Below are 27,901 nucleotides of genomic sequence, written 5' to 3' on the forward strand. Positions count from 1 at the left end.
CGTGCGGTCATTTCTGAGGTTGCTAAAACTATGTAAGCTAGTGGTCCGAAAAATGATTTCCTTTTGGGGGGGGGTCCTGCTTGACATGTCGCAGAGGTAAAAGCACAGATATTAAAAATGACTGATGACTGACCTCTATTCAGCTACTTCAGTTTAACACAGTGTCCTGTTTTGCTGGAACACTGAACAGTCTAAATGAATATTAACACCTGTGTGAATCCTACTGTGACAAGCCAAAATAACTGCTGTGATGAAGGTCCACTGGTGTCACCAGCATGCGATGGTTAAAAAGACTGGCAAAATGCTGTATCTGGTCATTCGAAATGATAATACCTCTGAAGACATCCATTTAGTTCTTCAACCTGCGTCCTGCATCTATGTATTTATTTTTATAAATCAGTGTTGTTCATATCTGATTCTTCCCCATCCACACCCTTCAGCACTCCTCGAGGCTGTACACTGTAAAAAAAAAAAACATTAAAAGAAGACTGATACATTTGTTTTTGCAGCTCATGTAAATTTATTTGTTATTTTTCATTAAAATATACACTCAAGACGAAGGGTATCTAAATCATTTTTTAGTTACAGAAAGAGATCATATGTACACAGGTGCATCTGATTGTACAACGGAAAATTCATTAATCATACATTTATTTATATCATGAACAAGAAAATGACATCACCTCTGCTTTCTCACATCAAAGTCTACTAAGATTCCCAAGTGTCCACTTAGTCTGGACATTTTACCTTCATCTTCATATCCAGGATCATAATATTCTCTAATATAAGCTTTTGTAGTCATGCTCCCTAATCCTCTTTCACAATTTTCACAATCTGCTATCAAGGTTGAGGAAAAACAAGACAAAGAGGAGACTTTCCAGTTTTTTGCTAAACCAATAACATGATCTTCTCCCATAGTGGTGTAAACAGGTGCAGAGCAGCATGTAAAGACAGTTAAGACGATGCAGAGCCAAGATTAAAACATTGATTTAGTTTGCTTGTAGTATTACTCTGATAATATGTGGATGAAATCAACTTCAGTAGCTGGTTTGGCCAAAGAGTGTTGAAGGAAGTCTCAGAGTCCAATTTAAGTAAGCCATCACAACAACAGCACTACTGGAGCCAAATTACATATTGCCTGCCATCAGTAATAGGTACATGTACAAGTAATAGTATTTAAATCTAGTACAAGCACGATGATCTACAACAAGGCTGCCCACCAGTGCAATGACGGAAGCACCAAAGTCTCGTCATTAAATCAAGTAAAATGCTCCATGAGAGCAAACGGCCTCAGGTTGGTAAAACAACAGCCAGCTGCTGCTGCAGTCTGAGGCTGTGATCGCCAAGTAAAATCAATAAATACCAACTTTGTATGCAATTAAATGCGATAGTTCATGTTAGTTTACACAAGACCGTGTCCAGCACTGTTTCCCAGATTTAATTTGTCTTTGTTGAAACAACGTGTCCAATCTCGTCAGTGTTGAGGAAAACAAACGCGAGGACACGCTTCACAGAAATGTAATGGCTGTTTGTGTCAGCTTAGTGACTTCTCAGTGCAATAAGAAGCAAACCTTAATTGAGTTTCATCTAATTCTTTCAGGATTCTTTCCAAGATTCAAATGTAGACAAGGCAAAATAAATGTAGGGTTTTGTTCTAAGGGATTTTATACATACAATATTTCGATAAATTGCCTGAATAACAGGAAACAATCCAATTACTGACACTCTTAATGAGCAGTTGTTAGATACTTACAAGCCCAGACATTTTCAACGGCTTCGGATTCTTGAAAATTCTTCAAGTTGGTGAAATATACATGACAAGTCAAATCTTAAGTACCTGAAACTTTTCAAAAATCTATAGCTACTAATAGCTATTAGATATCTTTCCAGTTATGCTCTTGAAAACATCTTGGATGGCATTGAACAGAGGTGAATATTGAGATTTTAGACCTAATGACACAGGGCTGGTGGCAGCTTTAAATTAGAGAGGCAGACCTGTGATTTAAACTGATGGGCAGTTTGAGAGAATCAGAGAGGACAAAGCAAAAAACACTTTCATTATTTTCAACAACCCTCAAGCATCATTTGAACTTCATCTACAAATCCACCAGTGAGGCTGCTCCCAGTGACACAGAGTTGCAGCGTAGTGACAAAGCAAGCATGCTGATAACACTGAATAAATAAACATAAAAAAGACACACAGCCATGAGGCTCCCCCGCTCTCGTTTAGCCTGCGGTGAAAGAATCTGATCTGTTGTTGCATAAGATTAAAAAATAGACTTTTCTTTCCTGTTCCTGTGCAAAAGTCACTGTCTTCTGAGCAGTTCATACTGGCCTCTCCAAGGGCGAGGAGAGAGACAGAGAGAGGAACATTGCCCCCATGTGGGCAGGAAAGGTTAGTGCAATCTGAATCGAGCAGGCTGGACGGATAACAACGCACTATTCCTCCTTAGCTCATGGAGGGAGGGCACCGATCCACACATCGTCACACATGGGTCTGTTTGTATATGTATATGCATGTGTGTGTGTGTGTGTGTGTGTGTGTGTGTGTGTCCATGGCACTTGACCAAGTGTCTCCAAAATGGGTTAATTTGTGTGATTTGGTTCCATCTTCTTTAGAGGAAGTTAGATTGCTTTAGATAAAAAACAAAAACGGAAAGCTGAGCAGATCGAGCCCGATTCATTTTAAATCTCACAACACAAACATGGTCATCTTCACACGATGAACAAGCGGAGGGACTATGAGCGCCAATCATCCAGCATGCCTAGTAGCAATGGTTTCATGGATCCAAAGGTGCACTTTAATCTTCGCTGCAGTGTATGTGTGTGTGCTACTTGCAGAAAGGTGGCTTTACTTGCAGACAGCCTCGTTCAGTCATGTGCTTGATGTCGGATCTTTGCGGTTGGGATGTGTAGTCGTCCCCGACAGGTGGGGGTTACTTGCAAATCGCCTCCAGAGCATCAAGGGTGCGTTTGATGTCACGGATCTGTGCGGCAAGGCTGTGTATGGGCTGCATGGAACGATCCAACTCCTCGCAGCGAGCCATCAGTGTGTACATGCCCTGTGGGAGACACAATGTGAGGCAGACATGACAAGAATGAAAACTGAATGGGTTGAGTTGCCTTGATGGACGATTTGCAAAAAAAAAAAGCTGAATTGCTTTGATGACCTCAAAAACAAATTTCTTCTCAGTTTGCTCATGTTCATCTTCAACAGAGCCCAACAGTCTGGTTTCCAGTGGTGGAAGGTAACAGAATACATTTATTCAAGCACTGTCTCTCTGTACATTTTCAGGGTATTTTCATTTAAAGCTACTTTATAATTCTACTGAACTGCATTTTGGAAGCCAATATTGTACTTTTTTACTCCTGCTTGGCTTTTTGCAGGTTAGGGTTAGACAAGTTCAAATAATATTTACCAGAAATAAAGATTCCAACAAAACCAAACGCCAAACAAAAGGAAGAAATTACATTTCAAAGTTCAGTTTTTCAAATCTGTCCCAAGTCAACCCTCTGCTAAAACAAATCAATAAAGTTGTTCATTGTTGTGTATAAAGGAAAGTGTCAGCTGAAAGGCTGCCGGTAAGCTTGCTGTGTTGTCTTTTAAGTGTTTTGTTCTTTATTCCTTTGGAACTTGAAAGCTCATTTGATTCATTGTTGATTTAGAACTGAAATCGCGTCACACCTATATCCAACAAATGAAACAGTGTTTGTGTCCAAGAGGATTTAGAAAATGCAATTCCAATTGGGCAGAGAGGAAAACAACTGCTATCATTAATCTGTGATCCATTTTGTAGCAAGTTTCATGTTGTGGCGGACCCACTGAACTACTCACGACATGCTGTGACTTCCTTCATTTTCCAGAAGTGCGACCAACAACCCAAGTGAACACGCATGAACTTGTGTCCTCCACACGCACACACACACACACACACCTTTATACTCATGTCCACAGACTCTCCCAGGCTGTCGACTGAGTCTCTGTAGGTCTGGATGTAGCCCACACTCAGAGCCGTCATCTGGATGAGCAGACAGAGAGATCAATCAGTTCATCAGACAGAAACTAGACATTTCCTTTGAGAGCTTCCAGAGTTTTAGACTCACATTCTGGATGGTTCCATTGAGGCTCCGCATCATCATCTCCACACTGTGTGCCACTTCTTGACTGTGTCTCTGAAGATCCAATAGGACAGCTGGATCAATGGGAGGGATATCAGCTGGTCTCCGTGACAACCCCCGGCTTCGGTAGATGGGACCTGAACAGTCCGCTGGTGAGAAAATATCATGAAATTAGATGCACAATTTCTAACAGCAGGGCTGCAACTAATGCAGTTTTTTTTTCGGTTATTCTATAAATAAAATTAATCTACATGATGCTTTAAAATATAGTGAAAAATGTCCATCACAAGTTTTGAGAACCTTCATTTAAACAGTCAAACCAAAGATATTTAATCTGTAATGGTTTAAAAGCCGCAAATCCAAATTTGAGAAAATCTTTGCATTTTTGCCAAATAAACGACAAATAATGAATTAAATGTTTTAAAACTGTTAATGATTTATCTTCAGTCAGCTGACTGATTTATAAATTATGTCAGCACAAAGACACACACACACACATTCATAAAGACCACGTAGACAGTCAGAGAAAGGCTGAGAGTGTAGGCATAACCTGTGTACGAGCACAAGCTAAAAATAACTACCGGTAAAATATTGTGTTGTAAGAGAAACATGACACACAAATTACACACAACACTAACTGAGGAATTATGCTCATTTGAGGAAACAGCCTGCGCAGATTTAAACTAATTAGGCCATCTAAAAGTACACTTGTGTCTCGAGCCATTAAATCATGGAGGAAAGAAAACGATTGTGGCCAGTGGAAGTAAAAAAAAAAGAAAAAAAAAAAGGGTTTCCATCCTGGAACTGGTTCCTATCGGGCTGCAGCAGGTCCTCTGTTATAAATCCCTCCAGTCTAAAGAAGGTCTGTGAATCATCCATCCTAATTGAATGAGCAGGTAGAGGGAACAAGCTGCCACACAGAGCATATTGACTGTGTTCCTGTGTTTAAATTGAGTGGTGCTCTAATCCAGAGGGGTTTTTCTCTCAGTGAAGGGCAGAGGTTCACAGTCCTTCTCTTGGAAAAATGACAAAACAGACGGCAGTTAATGGACAGGCTGGACTGAATCAACCTGCTGAACTCAAAGAGATGATTTGATTTTGTGAAACTGGTTTGTATGTGTGACCTTTTGGAAAACGATCTGTGTTTCAATTTGTGAGGGGGTTGAGTCTCTGCTGCCTCGTTAAAACACAGTCTGAGGCTATTTTAATCACCCAGGAACAAGACGGTAGATGGAGAGAGCGAGGGCAAAGAGGCTTCGTCACGTTTCAATTATTCATTTAGAAATCACAACCAGAGAGGACGCTGGTTAGGATTCAACAAACTAACCAGAGATGTTCTTGTCGGATGGAAGGTCTCTCTAACCATGTCTCCATCTTTTCACATCATTATAATGTAGCATGTAATGTTTGCTTAACTAGTCTCTCAAAATTAAAACTAGGAGAACAAGAAAAAGACTCAACGACTGTTCGAGTCTAAACAAAGAGTCACATGGCATATCGAACTGGTTGTGATCTACATTTTGATATTTTTTTGGTTTCGGTTTTCGCTTCTGCTTCTTCTTAAGTTTGTCTGACCAACCTCTAATGGTGCAGATGTCTGAGCAAATAGGAGAGGCAATTCAGGAACGTGGTCTACATACCACATCAACCCAATGACCTCGGGTTGAAGTTATTGGCTGCATTATCTGTCAGTGCGATTCCCTCACGTAACAACTGTGATCTCTCTTTTCATTCAGCAGGGTTCCAGATTGCGTCTATTCTGGTTACACATGCTTCAAAAAACATGAAAAGTGCAACTCATAATTTTCATTAGTCGCACTGGTGCCAATATTCAGGAGGCTAGATAAAAACAATTACTGGAAATATTTTTCAGTAATCATCAACTGGATGTCTAGACAGTGGCCTTGGAACAAATATTAGCCTATGAATATATTTTCTGTTCACTAAACTGTAAACCTATGTCAATTAATGTTTTTTTACAAAAGGTTGATTTCTTTGACTTTCTCAACCACTTTGGACATTGGCACTTTCTATGCGATTTTAATGAAGAAAAAACATTTACCTGCATTTTTATTACTGTTTATCATTTACAAGTAATTTAGTAAAAATATATAATTAGATGCACCTAAATCATGTTTTGGTGCACCTAAAGGATAAAGTTAGGCGTCATAGTGCAACCAACACAGAGGCCTGACTGTGATAAGAATGTGAATTTCACAACGGCAGAGTTTCTGTTATGTCGACACTCTTCTTCATTATCATTCAATCAAAGCTATCATGATTACACAGCGGACTTCCTGACTGAACTGATATATCGCCTCATCAACCTTTTTAGAGTCAGCTTCACAGGTCTGCCTCTAAAAGTCTTTTTTTTTCCTAATCAACTCAGCCAACGTGTCAAATAATGATGATGATGAACTGATGACTTAATGATAAACTTGCCACAGTTGTTCTACATGCTACCATGAAGCAAGAGGCAGCTGACACAAAAACATTTTGAAATAGGAAGGACTCAAAGGCTCTGCACATGTATGTCCTTTGCAAATACCCCCTGCAATCCATTTAAAATGTACTGTATGACAAGAGCATAAGAAATAAGTTATAATAAGATGAAAACTGTTTATTAAGTGAATTAATAAAGTACAGACCAGACATATCTGCTGCATTGTGAATACCGCAGGCTGATACATGATTCATGGCAGCATCCATCACTTAATCGGGAGACAACAGACACAGCAATTAATTTGCTCATGATATTGCATCCCCTCTCCATTACCTCTTACGGTTTGTACACGACCACAGTTATGCATAAATGATGAGCAGTGGCAGACTGGGCCTGTTAGCCTCTGCAGGGAAAAACTGGCTGTGTGGATCTGACAGCGAGTCAGACACGCTGCACTGCAGTTTCAGCACCACTGCCAATAAAAATGCTATTAACCTGCTGAAATGCCATTTCTCCTTCGACAGAGATAAATACAAACCGCTCGCCTGTTGGGCCCTTATGACCCTCAAATATAATGCGGCAATAAAAGCCTACGTGGTTGCCCAACGACCATCCTCCACATCAGAACATACACTGTATGCATGTGTTTTTTCTGCACAAGTTAAACACAACAAAAGACACACAAATGCATAAACAGTGTATACTCTCTCTGACATAAACAACAATACAAGGCAGGCTCTCACACACACCTAGAGGAGGCCTAAATGCTCTCCACTTTAGGACTACATTTACGGTCACTGTAAAATATCAAGTCAAACTTCTACTAACTGCTTAATGACTTACAAATGTAAAAAAACACAATGCGCTTCATCTGTTTGAATCAAGTCTTGTAAAATTTGCTTCAGTTTCATACTCACAGTCACTGCAGTCCAGGCTGGGCTTGGAGCTCATCTTGATTTTCTGCTCCAGGTTCTTGGTGATGAAGTTAGTCAGGTCTCCTTCATGGCTGACTGTCCCCTCTAGCTCCAGAGCCGACGAGATTGTTGCCCGTCTGCCCTCTGACTGGCCACCTCTGCCGCCTCCCCGGGCCCCCGAACCGCCTGTGGAGAATACGCCACCAACAGCTGAATAAAGCTGTAAAGTACTGCCAGTAATTACTGTGCTATTTAAGGTCAAACTAAATGCAGTTTAAATGTCCAATATTTTTTTCTGTTAATTCATTGCTTTATTGAAGGACTTTGTACCTGTTGGACAAATATTTACCTCCACACGCTTGGCTGATTTCATCCAAGCTCTTGCTGTCCTGCATCCCTCGGACGTTGCGTACCCAGACCTGGGCCATGACGTGGGGAGGACAAGGGACATCATCTGAGGGCAGGAGAGGGGGTGGAGGAGAGGAGGAGGACGCGGTGCTGGGACCAGGGGCTGAGGAGGAGTAGTGTCTTGAAGACTAAACAGAAGGTGGAGGTGAAGGAAGAATAGAGGAGGAGTAAAGAAGAGGAGGTAAGTCACTGCTTATCAAATCGATTAATTATGAAACCAGCCAGAGAGCAACACAGAGAGCTTATGGTGTTTTTAACTTCTCTCTTCTGTGTGATGAAGTCTCAGCAGAGTCGGGTTTAAGAGCAGCTAAGTCCTGGCAGCTATTCAACATTTAATTTCACTGTGTGTAGTTCAGATCATGCTCAGTACATCTGTTGACTATTACCCTCTGTCATTCCCATGATGCCCTGCACTCTCTTGGGTACACATAATCTAATAAAGCGGGAAATAATCCTACAGTCCACTCACCTCCACCTCTGCTCTCCCTCCTGCACGCTGATGTATCCACTTTTTTTCATTCTTCTCATCTTCCTCCTCGTCCTGTTTCTCCTTCTCTCCATCATCATCCTCCTCCTCTTCCTCTTCCTCCTCCTCCTCTTCCTCCTCTTCTCGGCTGTCAGTACCCCCATCTACAGTCTCTGCCTCCGTCGGCTGTCTGTATGTGGTAGCAGAGCCTCCTCGATCAGATGAGTCTTTGGAGTGTGCTTGCTGTGCAGAGTCCTGCAGCAAAGCTGCTCCAGGAGGCTCGAGAGCCTCATGAATGTCTGTGTCTTTGGAGGATGATTCTGAGTCCCCTGTGCATGTGGCAGCAGGGAGGGAGGGTTCTGTCACATGAGAGGTGTGTGATGATGATATATTAGATGTTCTCTCATTATTGTACATCTTTGTCTCCGAGTAACCTTCGCCATCGTGAACTCTGTTTTCCACATCTACGTGGTTCTCCGAGTGTCCCAGGGCTCCATCCTCTGATGCCTCCCCAGGACAGGGCACTCTGTTCCCCTCACATTTCACTGAGACTGGAACATGGGGGCCATTTTCAAATGGGATGGGTGTCACAACTCCGTTAGCAGTTTCTGGCACTTCAGTGCCAATCACAGGGGAGAGGCTCATCCCTCCACCTGCTACAAAAGAAAGACAATGTCAGAGGAGGACATTTGTTTTTTTAAACACACACTGAATACATACTTAAAGTAAAGTGGTCTTACATGTATCAAAGGATTTATACCACTTCTTACTGGGGCTTGGTATCAGTTAAAGATTTTTAATAGTGGTCCGGTGCCACTAAGACATCTGCATTGTGCTAATGGTACTACAACAGGGTTTTTTTCATGCCTTTGTTTGGGAATATAAATAAAATGAGTAGGAATAAAACTAAGTCTGAAGTGAGAAAGGTCTCTTGATATACAGTTAGGAAATATCTGGTGATTTCATTTATTACATTCTAGGGACATTCTTCGGTTGGGACCCATTAGTTCTGAGGTTGGATATCATGGCAAAGGCTAGTTGAATATTGCCACTTGGCCACTTAAGTGTTCGCCCCCAATGGGAATGTCTGATTTTTGTTTGATCAAAGTCAAGGACAGGTAAATAAACACACTGAAGTACAAATTCTGTCCATTTGAGTTTGCCATAAAACAGTCCTGCTCACTGGTTTGCAACAATGCTAACAAGGACCGACAAACACAATCAGAGATATGAAAGGGAGACCTGCCCTGGTATGTGTTCTTATTATCTCATAGTTTATATACCATTGCACAAACCTAGCTCTTCTGCTAACGCATTTTTAAATTCCTCCAAGGAAACAATGAATAATAAACCTGGTTTGTCTCTTGGTCTTGAATAAAGAGAGCAGAGAGAAGCGTTCATGAAAACTGCCATTTTTATGATACAATGTCTCAGCTTATGATTTGGCTCATCCTCAGCCTCCAGTCGTGAATCCGAGATCTTAACCCTAGGTGTGTTCATGTGAGGACTGCAACTCAAACTAATAAACTCATCGTACAGGCCCTTGTATAAAATTATTTTTATCGTGCTGAAGACTACTGGATCATAATGGCAGTTGTGTCACCTGTGTTTTATATTCATTTTCCCCTAAGTGTGAAATGACGTAATTGAGGTTGCCTAGCTAAGCCCTAGCTTAGACACTAAACTAACTTAGTGTTGACATTAGCCAGCTCTGTATTCTCAAGACTTTATCCAAACAACGTCGGTGGACGCTGGACTGAAGTTCGTGGACAAAGACTACGTTGCACAGAAGGCAAACAGGAACAAAGAAATGAAGTGGGACATAAATAACTCCTCGCAATTGAGGAAGCTGATGCAGTGCTGTCATTAGCCGCCTAGCTAGCTCGCTGTCAACGGCGACTGTTGTTAAACGGTGTTAGCTGGCTAACGTTAGCTGTCCTGGCCTTTAAAGCACAATGTTTCCACAGCTCGCTTTATTTTGTCTCACATTGTCATGAGATGAAGGGAAGTGTACTGTAAAATGCGTACATGTCTATTGACAAGGTCATACGATAATGCCACGGGGCTTAAATTAATGAAGAAAACACTCACCAGTTTAGTTTCTATTCAGAGAAATGTAAGCAGCAACCGAGTCCGTTATGAAAATCCTTCCCCGCGACGCTCAACGGAATAGAAACGTTCCGCGTTGCACCAATAATAATTCAAGCGAAATAATTTGAATTGTTAATGATGCCAGCTCTTGCCACTGACACAGCAGCACATCGTGGAGTAATATAATTCTTGAAATAGATAAGACAAATGTTACCCTTACCCACAGGCCTTTGTTCCACATCTGTATTTAAAATAGCCGTGTATATTTCTACAGCAGATCTGTTTCAAGCTGAGCATCATTAAGCTCTCTGTTTTTGATTTGGTTTTTTGTTGCTGTGTGAGTTTGTCTGTTTCACGGTTCGTCCTGCATGTGTCTCTGTTCTCCCACAGATGGAGACAAACACCACAGTCCCTCAGGCAAGAACTTCCCCCAAAAAGTTGCATGTTGGTGACTTCATAATGCCATCTATCTATCTATCTATCTATCTATCTATCTATCTATCTATCTATCTATCTATCTATCTATCTATCTATCTATCTATCTGTGTATACACCATTGTGTCCTGTGATTTATAACAAAACATACTTGCTCCTCATACATTCTGTTCTACAAAAGTCTTAGAGAATGATCTATTTCTTTCTGAAATGTGGTGGAGTAAAAGTTGAATGTAGCATGAAAAGAAGAGATTCCGATGAAGTACTGCAAAATTGTATTTATGGATTGTAGTTCACGTCCATCCCACTACTGCAATCATATCACAACACACTGCCATTAACTTGTGATCAGTTACATTGTTTTTCAGGGGGAATAGTGACGTAGTGATTAGCTGGTTTGACATTGCATTTATACTGCATAGACAGATTAGTAAATCATCTCTCTTTGCAGAATGTGCTTAACAATGTCCCACAATTTTGCAAAACATAATACTAGATTGAGACTAGATTGAGTTCGATATGATCCCCCCTGATATCATGCCCTCAGGATCACCTCACAAACTGGTGTCTTTATTGCTCCCATCAATTCTAAACATCATTATAATCCCTGTGTGCAGAAAGGGACATAACACGTTTCACGGTATCACACAGTCGCGTCTATTCAGATTCGCTGTTGCAATGCTGTTTTTGTTTTGCCTCATAAACCATTGATGAATTTGATACATGTGCCTGAATTATTCAGACTGATGGTGAACAGACTGGAGAGGAGGCTTAAATAATCAGAAGGCTTCAGTTTTGCCTCCACAGTGAAACCCCGGCCAGCGTCTGTGGCTTTTTCGCAACCCTTGACTGTGGCAAGAAATGACAAACAATTTTGGGGAGGAGGAGAGAGGATTCGAAACCACCCTGTCACCACATCTGAAGAACTAGTAAAAATTTCTAATCTAACCCATTCGACCAAAGCCAGCTGTGCCCCTCCGTCTCGGTGGGGATTGGGCTGTTTTTGGTCCCGTTTGTTCCCTCTCCTTTGTGCCAAACATCAAAGCATGAGGCATTTACCTAAAGACAATTAGACCTCTGAAATAAGCCAATAGTTTCCAGAGTTTCCCAATAGAACACTCGATAACTACTGCGACCCTTGGCAGGTTTTGTTTTTCTTTTAGAGGAGATTACTGTCAGAGGGAAGCTATTTTAACAGACGACTAAGTGCCACAAGAAAGGCAACATTTAGGAAGATGAGGGTTAACGTCGCAAATTGAAAACACGCGCCTTCAATAGATGTGGGTTTTCCGTTAATAAAAGCTAGAGTCTGGATGCTGCACAACGCCAACCCAATGACTTAAAGGCTTATAAATCACAAATATTAATTGCACCCCAGTTCAGGGGCGGGTCGACGGTGCTCTTCAGAGGACCTGACGGGAGTCTGCTCCTCCTCCTCGAATGAGACCGTTTATCCTCGCAGAATGCTGCATTCATGTGCTCCTCGTCAACTCACAGCACCAGGAAAATTAGCCCTCAAATGTCAAGACCTTCTCAAAGTGGTAGCACGGGCCTGTAGTTTAATTCTGGAGGGGAACTCAGGGACTGGTTTTTAAATAAATAAATAAATAAATAAATAAACCACGCACTTGATGAAAGCACAAAGAGGTCTACAGCCTGCAGCTGGTCCCAAAAACCAAGACAATCCTCAACAATTTTTCAAGGTGTAGAAGAAAAGGTATGCATCAGCGATTCTCAAATGGAAGATGCAGATTTCTAATCGCGAGTCAGAGGGATGGACATCATCGGGTACGGCGTCCTCAAATTTCCAGTGGAGCTAGTTGGAGATTCACAGAAAGCCGTCTGAGGCAGTTAGCTGTAAAATCAAATCTTAAGCCTGAGCAAACAGTTTCATCCAGCACTCCTCTGAAAGGGATACTGTGGCCAAGTGCACAGACCCCCTATTACACCTAAAAGGCACTTTTACGAGCAAAATTGGAGAAAAGAAAACTCTGGCTGAGTGAGCGCTGAGGGGGGAAAACTCAAATGTGTAGGTGAGTCAGTCGGTGTGGCAGATGCCAAAAGCATCTCCCTCCTGAGTGCTTGTTTTCTGTACTGAAGTGTTCTGCAGGTCTGTATGATTTATTGAGTTCTTCGGAGGAAACAGGATGTAAAGCCAACAAATAAAAAAAGACATTTTGAGTCTCCGCTCCTGTAGTGTAGCTGTCATGTGCTCACATTGAAACTGGAATTTCCTGTCACCCGGGCTCATAACTGCCTGTGCATTCATGTGCTGTTGGAATAATTGGAAAAATGAGTTCCCGACTGGGAAAATTCATGTCGTGACACTTGCCCCCTCAAGTCGTAACAGCAACTCAGATAGGTACACGGTACACGCCTTGACGAATTTGACGCGGCAGGAAACATAGCTGATGAAAGTAAATGTTTGGTTGGTCGCATATCGAATATAAATGTTTTGCGCTCATGACATTTTTAATATGGTCTCAGTTGCTGTCCATGTAGAGTGACCTGGATCTTATTTGTGACATCCATGTTGTTTCACGACTAATACGCTCCTGAACACGCCCAAGTTGGAAGAACGACTTCCTAAGTGAGGAAATGGGACAATCCAAGGAGCAGTCAGTTCAGAGGTGGTTTGCTGAAGTCAGTCTGTCATTTGGTAATGGGACTTCTGGGGACAGCTGTTGACACTGAGGCTGTGAATTACTGTAAAATCGTCAGTGACAATTCCAGTTCCCTCTTTTACAATTTATAGTTCCCCGCCTTCCCAACTTGATGATGGTGCAAACATTTCCAACTAGCTTTGCTTTTTAATTATTCCCAGCCACATGTGGCCGTATGTCCAAACCCACCACAGCTGTCTTCAGACTGCTACTTTAATTATATGAGACGCTGTGCAAGATTAGTACGACTTTTTTTCTTTTAATTTAAGAAATATCTGCCCAGTTTGACCTCAACCATCTGTTGTAAAAGAAAAAAAAATATTTGAGTCCTCTGTTGGTTGTTCCCTCTGGTGCTCCATGATTACTCTGCATGTGTCAAGTGATACAGCCATGCTTGTGGCTTCATGAGGCTGTACTTAGGCATAGCAGGCGGTTTGGCAACCAATAGCGGTGTGTTCCAGGTCGACAGAGTGCAGGACAACAGCAGGACAGGGAGACGTGGACTCTGTGTTTACCACATCGATGCTCGGTGCTCACACGCACTCAACGCCGGTGCACATTTCCTCCCGGACGTCAGACTTCTGATGTGAAGATACCGACGACGTTATCATCACCACCGTACTGCTGTTTACTTTCAACCTGATTCAGATTAAAAACATGCAGGACGTGTTCATGTACAGTACAGTATGGAAGTGCAGCTGTGGAAAATGTCAGTCCTTAGTAAGTACAAGAACGTCACAATGTGTCCGTATGAAATTGTCCGCGATGAGCGTGTGAGAGGACGGATGGTTTCCACTGCTCACATGCCAAAAATAGTATTTTCCAAAAACTCCCCTCCAGGAGAACATCTGATCTGTTCTGCATGGCCCCAATTGGTAAATTGACACCAATCAGTCAAAAAGTCTATTTTTTTAAAAGTAAGGTCTAGTTTGCAGGGCTTGGTGGTACCCATTAGCTATATTACAGTATATTAGGAGAGGCTGGGCAGTGCAATTATGGTGTCACATCTATATTAGTCAGACAGAAGGAATGTCTCATTCCTAACGAAAAAAACAGCAACGCAATGTGCTGATTTGTTTTTAACGCGTGGTTTTCTGTGATATCCCGTTTCCCTGACTGGAACACTATCAGTCCAGTTATTTCCTCTTAAGAGATTCTCGTCCGCAATTGTGCTTACAAAGTGCGTTTTTGCAGAGGAAAAATGTAAAGCCGCAGAGAGCCTGTCGAGTTTCCAAAGTATCGTGCACACATGGCATTATAAACAAACAGCGGAAAACAATGAAGCGCTGCTGACCCCCTGGTTACCTCCGAGCAGGGTTTGGAAGCAGCAATGAAAGAGGGGGCTGCTGGGTATCTGGCTCGATCGGCACGCACGATCCACCCGTCAGATTGCTCAGCAGAGCATACCAGTCGTCGGACGGTTAATGAGAAAGTACTGTACGTGGTCACTCTGGCAGAGGCGGATGGTGGTTTGGTGTCGTATGGTATGTTACTGTTGTGGAGCGAAGACAGTGATGGACAGTGTGCAGGGGAAATACTGTAGCTGCACTGGAATCAATCCCTGTAGTACAACTGGGCGCTGATTTGAGTGTGAACCTGTTTGCGTGCATGCACGTCTTTAAAAAAGAAATGTTGTATATGTTAGCTGGCCCACTTCACTGGAAGCCACGTGTCTCCCAAATGTAGGAGCGAGCCACGGGGCCCGAGAGGGTTTACATTGTCTGGGATTACCTTGGATCGAGTCTTCACTCAACTGTGACAAACTAAACACTGTTTAAAAGTACGAAGCCTCACGACCCTGCATTTGTAAATAATTTTAAGATTCAAAAATCACTGCACCGCCACCGCTTGTTTTTCTAAAATAGAAGAATTTTCTTATTTTTGGGGCGGGTAAAGTTTGTTTGTGCTTCTCTTAATTTAATTTACAGGATACATGATACTGATATTGATGTTAAGGGATATATAAATGCTTGATGATGATGATGACGCGTAAACCAATGGGGTTGAAAGTCTGTACAAGCTAAGAAATAGGAGAATTATCTTGTCTCATAAAAGAGCATAAACTGCTCCAACTTGAAGGTCCTGTGTGTGAGATTTAGTGGCATCTGTGTGAAAAACAAGAATCTCATAGCCAGCTTGTACTTTTTGAGTGTCTGCTAAACCCTCAGACTTTCAGTGTCACTTTTTAGCCTTTCATAGGCTGGAACAAGGCTCTGCTTCAGAAACTGTATCCAGTCCTCGTTATACATGCATGAAGATGACCTGCCCACCTTGTAGATATGCAAGGCTCATTCTAAGTGAAGGAAAACACAACAACTCTTTCAGTTTCAGGTGATTATACACTAATGACAACACAACTGTGATTATTATATTACGTTTCTGCCAATAGAGCCCCTGAATCTTGCACACTAGACCTTTAACTGAACCAGCAATACATCAACATGGCTTTCACCTGACAGTGTTATATATTATTATATATGTGTAACTATATATGTGTCTTTATGTGTTGTTCAGCCTCTGGATTTAATTCTCACGGGCACAATAAACCACAGAACACAAACATTCTCATTTGGAAGCAGACCTTTATACATATTTACAAAAAGAATAACAAATTCTCCGCACACGAGCGGAGAATAGTTTGAAGACAGTTTCATTCCATCCGCAGAGGAGTCGTTCTGGAAAATCACACGAAAGGAACATTGAGGCCGAGATGTAAATACAGCATAACAGAGTGAAACACACACGGCCGTTGTAATGAATGGGGAGCAGCTCTGCACCACGTCTTTGAGGGAAACACTGAATATTTCAAACGGTCGGCCATAAAAATGTCTCGTAGGAGTTCTGCCTCCTACTCGCGTGGTGTTTGGATCCGACACAGATATCCACACATACACACACACAAATACGCACACACACGATATCAAGAGGCCGGAGCTGTGCAAGCTTGATTATTCTCATATTTTTGTAGTTTGTAATTTGATCCACATTTTGGGAGAGAAAAGACAAAATACACACTCTTAAACTGGCAGTGGGTTCAAAACAATATCAAAGTTGGCGTCTTTTCACAGGAAAGCGGAGGTTTTGACGTTTTGAGGGTGTGCATTCTGGCAGCGGCGAGAGTCAAGGTGACTAGCTGCTCGCCTCTGCCGCTCGCTTCTGTAATACTGCCAAGTGGCTAGGTTTCTGTTATCTGTCTTTCTGAAAGGTTAAATGTTGGGGTTTTATTTCCATTGTTTATTTCTGTTTTCAGTATCTGCCTGTGCTAAGCTAAGGTCATCATTTGCTGTTGGTAGCAACAGCATAGCAACTGCACAATGACATGAGAATAGTACCTATCTACGAATCTAAAATGACACGAGTTAAAAAAAAGGGCAGATAAACATATATCCCATAATGCTGAACTATTCATTTAAGCATCACCAGTAAGACGTGGTAGCTAAGCAGCAATTCTTTTGTTAGCATTAACACTACATTGCTTCAGGGAGGCTTTGACAATGTGCTAATGTCTATGACTCTTGGGATCTTGCTAACAAGCTGACTGCCATTTTATCTGGGTTGAAGTGACACAAGTGTTCATTTTTTTTTATTACAGTCATGTTCATTGATTCTGTGGAAAAAGATGCTAGTGTGCAACAGAAGCTAGCTAGGAGCGGGACCTAGCATCTGATTCGGTATGCTTGTTGAAAAGAGTATTTAATATTGCGAGGAGCTTACAGACTGTCTGTCAGTGGTTGTGACTTGTGAAATATTGTTTGCGGATGCGCACAAAATAATTATGGCCTAACTTTCAGTCAAATAAGTGGTGTTCAAATATCACTAGCCAGTATAGTTGTGGATGCTAGCTTAGCTTCAAACATAAACAGACAAGCTTTTGACAGGAAACACTTCAATATGAACTTCTTGCTCTTGTCTGTGGGCTGATACAATGACTCGCAGGCTTTATCTGCTGTTAACACCATTAAACACACCTGCACTCGCCCTGACAGCGTTTACTCTTCATGCCCTAAATATCATTTCTGACAGCAGTCTGAAAAGCCACCAAATCCTGATTGCATTTGGAGTACACTGCCAGCTTCACACTCACCCACACACCCTCTCATTTTTGAGACGTGGCCGTACCTGACACTTACAGCACACACTTTCAACATTTACACACACACACACACACACACACACACTCTCCCCCATAAACTGCCCTTTTCTCTCTTTACTCAAACACACACATTCAAGAAGTAGCTCAGCGCCGGTTTGCCTTCTCACGTGGCCAAAGCTGAGGAGCCAAAATGTTAATTTTCTGCCCTGAGCCGTTCTTGTTTGTTTTTTCTTACAGCATCAAAAGTGTCTCCGATCCATCGCAGAGTTCACAGTTTGACAGATCTACTGGCTTGGCCAGTGGGTCTCTGTTTGAGCTCCTCTTGCTCTGATCTAACTCATGTCAAACACACACAAAGACACACAGATGCATGCTGTACAAGCACTCGCACATACAGAAACAGTGAAAGGGGACTGGAATGCTGCATCATGGGATGCATTTACTGTAATATAGGAGGGACTGCGTGATCTGCTTCACCATTGTGAAATGAAATAACATATATGAAAATATGAGGCTGTTATTATTGGACTTCACCGTGCATGTAAATACATCTCCTTCCAGTAAATCCAAGAAAATAATTTATTTAGTTAGTTTCTTCTCAGTAGTATTACATATTTACATCCCTAATTCAGTTGAATCTGTAAAGTACTGTACTTCTGCTGCGCTCATTTTGTTTGAACATTGGGTTTATTGTCATCGTTCTGGGAAACAAATAATGAAATTTTAAACACGTTTATTTCCTTTTGCCTCGAGCTGAAGCATTTTTTAATTTTAAAAGCCTACAGGACGGTCCATATTCTCAAAGAAGCTACGATTGCAGGCAGCAGTGATGTGTGTTTCCCTCAGGTGGGAGTGGGAAGGTGTATGGACAGGGGCAGATGGTAGCATTCAGAAAAAAAAAGAAAAGTACTGTGCAGAATTCAGTGTGTGGGCACAAACATACAGTACACGCATACAAAGACAGACAGACAGACAGACAGACAGACAGACAGACAGATAGATGGAGAGACAGTTTGTGAGACATCATGGTTGAATGAACTGTTTGATAAAGAGCTTCCCAAAGACTCTGACCTCACCTCAGTTCTGAAACGAGCAGCTTAACTCCAGACTACGCAAATAAATACCACTGAGAATAAAGATAAATAGAGGTGGAACAATTTGTGTTGGTTTAACATTTTAACATTAAGAACAAATCACAATTTACTGCCTTACAAAGTTAATGAAGTCACTCACATCCACAAAGTCCAAATTCCACTCGACGCCAGTCCTGTTCAGCACTCTCTCCAGCTCCAACTTTGTATAATAAAGGCTTCTTTATTATACATCAGGCCCGCTTCATAATTTACAGCCAGATGTCATTACCAGCTGGAGCTGCAGGACCAGCAGTACATTACTTCACTTCTTTAGTTGAGCTGGACGCCATTCAAAGTCACCAGTGGCCCACTTTGGGTCCTGAGCCACAAGTTGAGAAACATGCATGTTCTGTACAAAGTCTCTTGGCAGATCAGTTCATTGTTCGGTCCTTTTGAGTCATGTTTTCTTGTCCATGTCGCATCAGACACCACTGAAAACACCTTTTTATAATGCATCTTTGTGGCCAAAGTTACAATACAACATTTTTTTTCTGTCCAGTAGATACAGAGCCTCAACAATTTCTACTTGCTAAAAGTAGATTTTATATACTATAAATTAAAATATCCCCGTTCTGCCAAAAAATGCACATGGTTATGAGGTTTAGACTCATTAAAACCACTTAAAACACACTCAATCATGAATGTCAAGAGGAAATTTATAGTTTTTTTCAGTTACTGGAAAGGTTCGTCTAAAAGCAGCTACACAGTTATTTTCCCAGAAATTCACATAACAAAAACGAAAATGTGTAGATTTGTTTGCAAACCAGAGTCGATGTGCAGATGTTACTATTGTCCTACATGACAGCAAACATAAACATATAAATGCGCTTCCTAAATCTGTACACTGTCTTCATGTGGGACTAAACCAACACTCAGAATAGCATGGAGCATTTTCTGTGACATCACTGAGCCATTTTTCCCACACCTATACTAAGCTCTCAGTTGCGTGGCATGAAATCAGTGCCACATTTGTCTGTGAACCATCCAGCTAACACAGAGGAGAACATAATGGAAACATCTCCTGCATGTGTCTGCGTGGCTGCGAGGTCCTGGGAAAGTAAATCGCAAACCTCATCAAAGGCCTGCTTTTCTCTGCCCTTCATCTTTGTGGTCGCGGCCAGACAGCTCGTGCTCACACTCCACCTATCTGCAGAAACAGAACTCTCACTGTAGGTGAGTTGTTGCTTTTTGCCCCTTTGAGCAAAGAGATGCAAAAACTCATCAGTGCTATTTACTGCTCTCCACAGCCTACAGTAAATAATAACAAACACATTAATTAACTATAACTGCTGATTATTTTCCAGTAAGGTTTTTAGATTGATACAAAGCATTTTTTAAAAGCCTCCCTTTAATGTCTGAGTTCAGTTGTTGTTCAAGGTTGCACCGACATCTGAGATTTGTTTTTCTTTCTTTCACATTTCTGACGATCAGAGCTCATCAGTCAAAACTTTTTTCATGAAGGCCAAGGACGGGCTGTCTGTAAAATTGGAAAATTGCAACACAAAGAAACGTTTGGAAAATGCTGCTTGCAGCTGCACTACATGACTTTAAAAAAGAAAAGGCATCAAACTGTTCACTATAATGGATTAAATGTGAAAGTTTTCTGTAAGATGACTTTCAAAGCGCACTGAAAGTTCTGCCTCAAAGGTACAAAATCAATCTAAAAACATCTGTTTTGGAGAATAATTGGCAGCATGTATGGGAATCGTAATTAATGGGCAGGAACATGCAAAGCCACCAGTATGGTCCTTGAGGGGTTGGATGGTTTCTCAAATGTTTGATATCTTCTTTTGATACAAGACTTTTTTTTCCCTCTGCACACACTCCAAATCTTAATCCTCTGAGTGATCCGGACGTGCCCTTCATCCTTCATTCAACATGCTGCACAATCTAATGTGTTCTTCTTTAGCGTCTTTATTTACAGTCTCTGCTGTTCATGTCCTCCTGTACATACTTCAGTTGTTTGTGTGTAGCTTAGTTTGGAAGTTTGTCACTAAAATGAAAGGATGCCTTTTTTGTTTGTAGATAAGTGCATGCACATGTCGACGTCTCTGTACATACAGTATATGTCTGTTTCTGTGTATAAGTTAAGTGTGTGTATGTGTGTGTTAATTAACATAAATGTGTGCTCTCTTTTCTTTTGCGGCACGTTCAAGCGCTCCTTGGTGCCCTCTGCTGCGGCTTGCTCCTGCTCTTCCTCCCCGCTGCTCTTCCTCCCCCTCCTCCTCCTCCTCTTCCTCCCCCATGCTTATGCCTCTCCCCCCTCTCTTTCTCTTTGTTTGGCGCCACCAGGATGTCACCATGGCGGCGGTGGTTGCGCGGGGGACGGTATCCCAGCGCCCGGCAGTGCTGGCCGAGGTTTCCTGGGTGAATCAGCGCCATCACGTCCTCGTACCAGGGCTGGGTTCCTTTGCTCTGATAAGATGAGCCAGACCAGGAGGCAAGGAGGCGATTGGCCGAGGGGCTCCAGACGGCAAGGCGGACGGTGATGGCGGTCCAGTGGTAGCCGTGCTCCTCCACTTGGCAGTGGTAGACGCCACCGTGAGACAGCTCAGCTTGACGAATCAGGATGCCCCGCTCGATCACCACCAGCTGGTCACCTGTTACCACCTGGAGAAAGAGAGCAATATTATGAATGAGTATTATTAGCTGTGAGGGACTTGTGCCAGAAACAGGTCACACTCGCTCAGTCTTTGCAATTATCAGCAGTCACTGTATTGGAAGAAACGGGTGCTAATTGCATCTTTGATTTAAGTTTGTGGGTGGTACTAGAAACATAACATACTGTGGAAGTGTAGGATGAAGTTTGTATTGCCCAGTGTTGATAATCTTTGTTTGAAAAATGAGAGCCTAGTTACAAGTATCACAATAAAATATCCATGTGTGTGTGTGGTGTGTGTGTCTGTGAGTGTGTATGTACCTGGTTCAGCTCAGGACTGTTCTCTCCAGCCTGTTTGTACCAGGTAACAGCAGCGTGTCTAGATCGGGGCAGACACTCCAGATAGGTGCTGTTGCCCTCTGCGACCATCATCACCCTCTGCTCCGCCTCCACCTGCAGCCCGGCTAAATGAAGGTGAGAGAAAGATGTGACTGGTTAGAGATCTGTTTTTTGTTTGAATTCTGATTTGTTCACTTCTCATGAGAACTGTTTCTTTCATTAAATACATTACATTATTTTGCCTTTATTTTGAGTGTGTTCCGCTAAGTTGTGGCGTTTTCTTTATCCTAATCAAGGGTCAAAGGATGAAGGGAATCACATTAATTGTGTATTGTGATTTTGGGCCCTAACATTCTTCATGCTGTTACTCTGCATATCCTGCACATGTGTGTACCAAAATATTACACTGTGTACTATTTATGTATAAGACACTGAGGATAAAAACTATGTTTACAACAGTAGTCTAAAAAATATGTACAACATAAAGTGATATTTGAATCGAATTATCTGTTGCTAGGTTGTTTGTTAAAGCTCATGTGTCACAGTAACTGTCTACTAAAGGTCACACCACAGTGATTGTATCCATATGAGTCTTTACAGTCAATTAGCTCCTCACCTCCCTGTCTGACACACTGAGTCAGTGGATCTTCATCCTCCCCTAAGTGGCGAGCATTCCTCCTGTAGAGAAAAAGACATGAAATTACAGCGAACAAACTGTTAGTCGCTCAAAAGGCTCCGATGCTCATTACACCCTATAATGTGGAGAAGTGTTTGACACAACAATAAACTGACTTCACTTGAACAAAAGTGGGGCTAAACTACGCAACGTCTGTCCTGAGTGTGGTGCTCAAGGAAAGGCCATGGGGACATCAGGAAAAAAAGCTTTCTCCACTTGAGAAGATCCATTTGGTCAGCGAATTTCACACCAGTCTGCCTCATGCCTTATTGAATTTTGTGTGAACAAAGTGGAAATTGTGATGATGATGGTATTAGAAGAAAGGTGACACCAAAACATCATTATTGGCAAATACCATTTGGAAATATGTCTACGTGTCATTCTTTGTAAAGGAACCAAGTGTTGGTCAAGAGGAAAAAATGCTTAACATTTAATCAACAACGATCTGAGTTCACATGTAATGTGAGCCACATTCCAAACTGTCAACAAATGTGGTTTAAATCTGATTAGAGAAGATCAAATCCATGTGTTTGTCCTGGGCTATCCAGAGTTAGAGAAAAAAAATCATTGTTTAAGGGATCTCCAACATAATCAGATTAGTGTTTGGGCTGAACAGATTTAATTTGCCGTCCCTACCTGCGTACGGTGGGCATGAAGGGGCTGCAGGCGTGTCCGTCCCAAGTGCAGTAGGGGTCTCTGGCCAGGCAGCACTCAGCGCAGGCCTGACCATACAGTTCACACTGATACAGGCCCAGCTGAGACACACCTTCCCTGGAGCCCACAAACAACCACTGCTGGAGATGGAGGAAAGGAGAGGTGGGATGAAAAACAGAAATAGCAATGCAATGGAGGTGGAAAGAGAAAGAGGACACAGGAAAGTAATAAATGAGGGAAGGCCACACGAGAAAGCGACATCAGTTTGCTCCCGTTAAACAGAGAGACACGCTGACAATCAGAGCTAAACCAGATTCATCTTCACTCTGAGTCACACATCTTCCTCACACTGTAACAATGTCAGTGCATGGCCACGGGGGAGTGTGTGCATGTGTGAGAAGCATGGCGATGCTTGCTTTTTCTTACTTTAATGTGTGTGTATGTGTGGTTGCCTCAGCGAGCTTTAGATTTTCTTTTCATGAAACCCAGACTATTTTAATAATGCAAAGTGTATTTATGTGTGTGTGTGTGCACGTGTGTGTGTGTGTGTGCGTGCGTGCGCGTGTGTGTGCGTGCGTTGAATGTCTTCATTATTGCTCTGACTGAGGTAGGGTAACCATGGCAACTGGTGATGAAGCTGTCCTTGGAGATACAAGGTGGGGAGATGAGTGATAAGTGAGATGTTGTGCGTGTTCGTTTGTGTGTGTGTGTGTGTGTGTGTGTGTGTGTGTGTGTGTGTAGAAGAGTTTGGAAGTTTTTAAAGTGACTTTCTGTCTCTCATCTGTTACCTTTTTCTTTGAGAGTGTCATGGCTGTCACAGGTGATTTGTGCTGTGGGAAGGAGAGAGAAAAGAAAAATTGAGAAACAAACAGAAAAAGAAACTGTCATTGTCAGACAGATAGATAGATAGATAGATAGATAGATAGATAGATAGATAGATAGATAGATAGATAGATAGATAGATAGATAGATAGATAGATAGATAGAAAAGGAATAAAGAGGAATTGTGTTCATTTCTTTGGCTTCAGCTGCAAACCTCAACAACAGTTTTAAATAATTCAGAGTGATGATCTCATCGTCTGGTAATCATACATGTTTCCATATCGCTTTCACAGAACTCAGACTTTACAATAGAGAGCAGAAAAATACATGGCCTGACCAATTTCAGACAAAGAAATCTCAACCACATCAGTGAACAAAGCTTTTCCAGCATTTTGAATTTGAACCTTTGAATTAATACTGGACTGAGCAGTGAATCCTGTAAACTGTGGTTGTCTAACATCATAATTAGGAGCAGCTGTAGTACTTGAGCCAAATCATGCTAAATGTACAGGAATATATTTTATATGGAAGTGTTTACTGTACTTCTAGTGTGTGTGTGTGTGTTAAAAACACGATATGCACTATAATGAGACATTTGATCAAACTGAATTCAACTTTTTTCCTCTGTGCATTTAAAGGAGCATACAAGTTTTTTTCGTGAGTTGCTTGACTTCTTAAGTACATACAGTCATTCAGGCTTCACATTATTTCTGGTAATTTCGAGTGATGATGATTTTGTGACAATGATATGAACACTAGGTTGTTCATTGAAAGTCATTAATCACACTGATCATTATGTTGCAATGCAGTCTTGAGTCCAGACTGATATAAAATACTCTGTGCTGCATTATCTCCTCACAATCAAGTTATCCATTCACACAGCAACTTTGCAGAAAGATTACCTGCAATGCAAAGTACACACCTTTATAACAAAAGGCTAAAAAATCCCTAAAATAGGAGATTGATGTACCTGAAAGACCTGCAGCTGCTCCAGAGTGACTTCCTGACTTTGACCGTGTTCTCTGGGCAGATGGATGGCCTTCAGCACAAGGCCTGAGTCTAAAATAGGAAAAGATTGACACATTTTATGGTGAAAAACACATTTCTTGGGGTTAAAACACTTAGCACCCAAGGTCTGCTGCGCACACTCTACCTGTGCCAATGAACAGGACATCGTAGGTGCCATCTACAGCCTCCACTCTGTCCACCAGCAGTTTGCTGAACTTGTAGTGAACACCCACTCTGACCAGGAGGGGGCGCTCTCCCAGTGGCAGCACATTTTCCTAAAACAGTGAGAAAGTATAATTATTTGAATTTCATAATCAGATAATCTAAAACAGTACATAAGAAATGTTCCACTGATGAATTTCATTGTGTTTCTTTTCCAATCATATTGTTTACTGTTGATAAGTTCTCAATGTTTTCTCGTAATCTTACTTAAACTTTTAACAGGTTATGAAACAACTTAATTTACGTGACACACATAAGCAAACAAGACCATCAGGGAGATAAGTGGTTACATCTATGAAATTATTATAGTTATAATGATTCACTCTTAATGCCTGTCACTGCATCGGATACAATAAGTCATAAAATAAAACCATTTATACTAGTTGTTAGAGCACTGAGGACAAGTTAAGCCTGAGGAAAGAAGCTGCTCTGTCGTCTGGCAGTACTGTGTGACACTAAAACAGAGTTTATTTTGTTTCAAGGCGTTCAGAGGCACAAGAATTGACCCTTCTGCACAACAAGCCAGCATCTAAGTAATTAGATTGGTGTAATTTAATAAAGAGAAATATCAGCTGAACCTGCAGCAGCGGGTGAGTCCTGCTGAAGAAGATGACATCGTCAGGATACTCTCTGGTTGAGCTGTAGCTTCCGTATGTACTGCTGGGACACTGAAACATGAGGAAAAAAAAGGAGATGAATGTTTGGAGGGCAGAGAAACTTTCATTCAGCACCTCTGGTGTAATTCAATGGAAAAGTGACTTTGTATCCTCATTCTCGTATGAAAATAAAGAGTGTATAAAAGAGTGTAGCTATCAGTGTGCAACAAACAAGTCTTTATATAGTGGCTACATCATTAAAAAAGACAACATATGTCAACCAGGTGTTCGCAATGTCTCTTTTTTTATGATTCGGCCACTACAATAAAGGCATCTCCCTCTTGTTTGTATTACTATCTCATATTAAGAGCGCCTGGATTGCCCTCTTGTTCGATGCACTTGGTATCCACACAGCTGGAATATAAAGTATAAAGCAACCAGTCAGAGTTTTGAGTATTACTTACAGTTCCTGGTCGGGGGTAGGGCACCTTGCCTGTAAACTCTGCCCACTTGTACTGAGGTCCCTCCTTGTGCAGGAAGTTTCCTTTGAAGGCCCGGACCACATCTTCCATTCGATAAACGCACACTGCTGAACCATTCAGGATGTCACTGAGGAGAGTCCAGGAAGAAAGGAGAACTGTCACTCTTCACAGTCAGAATTTTTCCATCCATTATTCCTCTGGCGAGCATGAATAAAAACATAAGCTGAGCGCGTCTTTGATGAATTCACTTGATGAGTAGCGATGGTCTTAAAGCAGTGTATTAAATAAGAAAGCGGTGCACTGTATGAAGAGCTGTGAGTCATTGTGGCTGTTCAGCTTGAACGCATCAATTCACTGAATGTGTTCCAACCCAAAGTCCGGCCTGAATGAATGTGCGGCTTTCAGCACATTGGTCCCCACCACAACACATCCCACCACTGTAGTTAAGATCATGGTTAAGATTGTGGGCAGAGCTCCTACAAACAGAGAGGCTGTGTTGTGATGTATCATGGTGGTTTCTTTCAGCTCACACGGCTGACACACACAGTCAAGTATGTTTAGTCTAATTTGTCACTAGAGGGAAGCTCTATTTTCCCTCTCAGCTGCGTACAGCTGTAGGTCAGAGGCAACGTAACTGGTATGGAGTTTAGTTTGTTCCTTTATAAGATTATAGAAAGGAAACAGCTTTTCGGTATGAGTTTAAATCTGTAAAATCTATAAAAACCGATCCTTCTTCCAACTATAAAGTTCTGCTGAATTTATGTGTAAAGTGAATTAAGATGGAAAAACCACATAACAATTTTCCCATGAGTAAATGTAAAAATGCCAGACAAGACATTACCTACTTCTACTTACTTCTCCCAAGTTTTCTAGTACATATTCTCAAAGTTCTGATGACATTACAGTTAATTTGGAGAGCAAATGAATTTAGGCCACAGTAAAACAGGCAGATCACTTTATCTGTCGCTTGATGTTAGATGAAACTAGGCCGACTGAGAACTGTAGAATTGTCCACTCAAATGACTTTAGCACCAGTAATGATGACCAGACATAATTTATGCAACTCTTGCAAGGTGGCACTAGTTGCCGTGGAATCAGCAGTAGATTAACCCAAGTAGCAGATTAATTATGTATACATATATATATATATATATATATATATATATATATATATATATATATATATATATATATATATATATATATATATATATATATATATATATATATATATATTATAAAGTGGGTATGTATTTTGCTAGTAATATAGAGAACTTAATATATCACTTTCTCTTTAACAAATCTAAAAATGCATCCAGAAACAACTAAACACTAAAGCAAGATGTTTCATTTTGTTGTTGAATATCAACACTAGTGTCTGGCATCTGAGATCACATGTGTGATGGGCAAGAATCCACACATGTGGACCGAAGGGGCCACAGCTGTTCCAAAGAAATTCCTGCCATAAATCTCCCTTGTCCCTGTGTGTAATATGAATTCCTAATATTTTATTATATTATATTATAAGGAAGTGACAACTGAACATAAAAATGAATAAAAAAAAACATCTCTCCAAAATAGCAATGTACAAAAAATTACTCTCTCTCTCTGTATATGTATATATATGCATTGCACAGATGGAATATTAAAATAAAAAATATCAAATGTAAAGCAAAGAGATAGACAGACACAGACACAGAGATATACAGCCTACACTCTTGACTTCATCACTGGGGAC

General features: G+C 41.4%; 2 protein-coding genes across 7 annotated transcripts in view; both read right to left on the minus strand.

The window, feature by feature from the left end:
* Positions 1-496: 496 nt before the first annotated feature.
* On the minus strand, positions 497-10,558 carry borcs6 (BLOC-1 related complex subunit 6). Its single transcript, XM_037105202.1, has 7 exons — positions 10,442-10,558; positions 8,354-9,006; positions 7,826-8,012; positions 7,480-7,662; positions 4,105-4,268; positions 3,936-4,019; positions 497-3,062 (listed from the first exon to the last, which is right to left on the minus strand). The coding sequence occupies exons 2-7, from the start codon at positions 8,993-8,995 to the stop codon at positions 2,937-2,939; spliced, it is 1,386 nt and encodes a 461-aa protein (XP_036961097.1). The 5' UTR covers positions 8,996-9,006; positions 10,442-10,558; the 3' UTR covers positions 497-2,936.
* Positions 10,559-20,659: 10,101 nt separating this feature from the next.
* sema3h (sema domain, immunoglobulin domain (Ig), short basic domain, secreted, (semaphorin) 3H) overlaps positions 20,660-27,901 on the minus strand; it is a 58,706-nt gene continuing 51,464 nt past the window's right edge. For 5 of the 6 annotated variants that reach the window (XM_037104561.1, XM_037104566.1, XM_037104565.1 and 2 more), the window contains exons 12-20: positions 26,146-26,290; positions 25,664-25,753; positions 25,009-25,138; positions 24,826-24,914; positions 23,822-23,863; positions 23,016-23,173; positions 22,320-22,381; positions 21,686-21,828; positions 20,660-21,375 (exon numbers count right to left, since the gene is read on the minus strand). In XM_037104561.1, the coding sequence (XP_036960456.1) occupies positions 20,917-21,375; positions 21,686-21,828; positions 22,320-22,381; positions 23,016-23,173; positions 23,822-23,863; positions 24,826-24,914; positions 25,009-25,138; positions 25,664-25,753; positions 26,146-26,290 (1,318 nt within the window). In that variant the 3' untranslated portion in view covers positions 20,660-20,916. The remainder of the gene's footprint in view (positions 21,376-21,685; positions 21,829-22,319; positions 22,382-23,015; positions 23,174-23,821; positions 23,864-24,825; positions 24,915-25,008; positions 25,139-25,663; positions 25,754-26,145; positions 26,291-27,901) is intronic. The other variant, XM_037104562.1, reaches the window with a different exon arrangement.

Source organism: Acanthopagrus latus, chromosome 7, assembly GCF_904848185.1.
Source record: "Acanthopagrus latus isolate v.2019 chromosome 7, fAcaLat1.1, whole genome shotgun sequence".
Classification (NCBI taxonomy): domain Eukaryota; kingdom Metazoa; phylum Chordata; class Actinopteri; order Spariformes; family Sparidae; genus Acanthopagrus; species Acanthopagrus latus.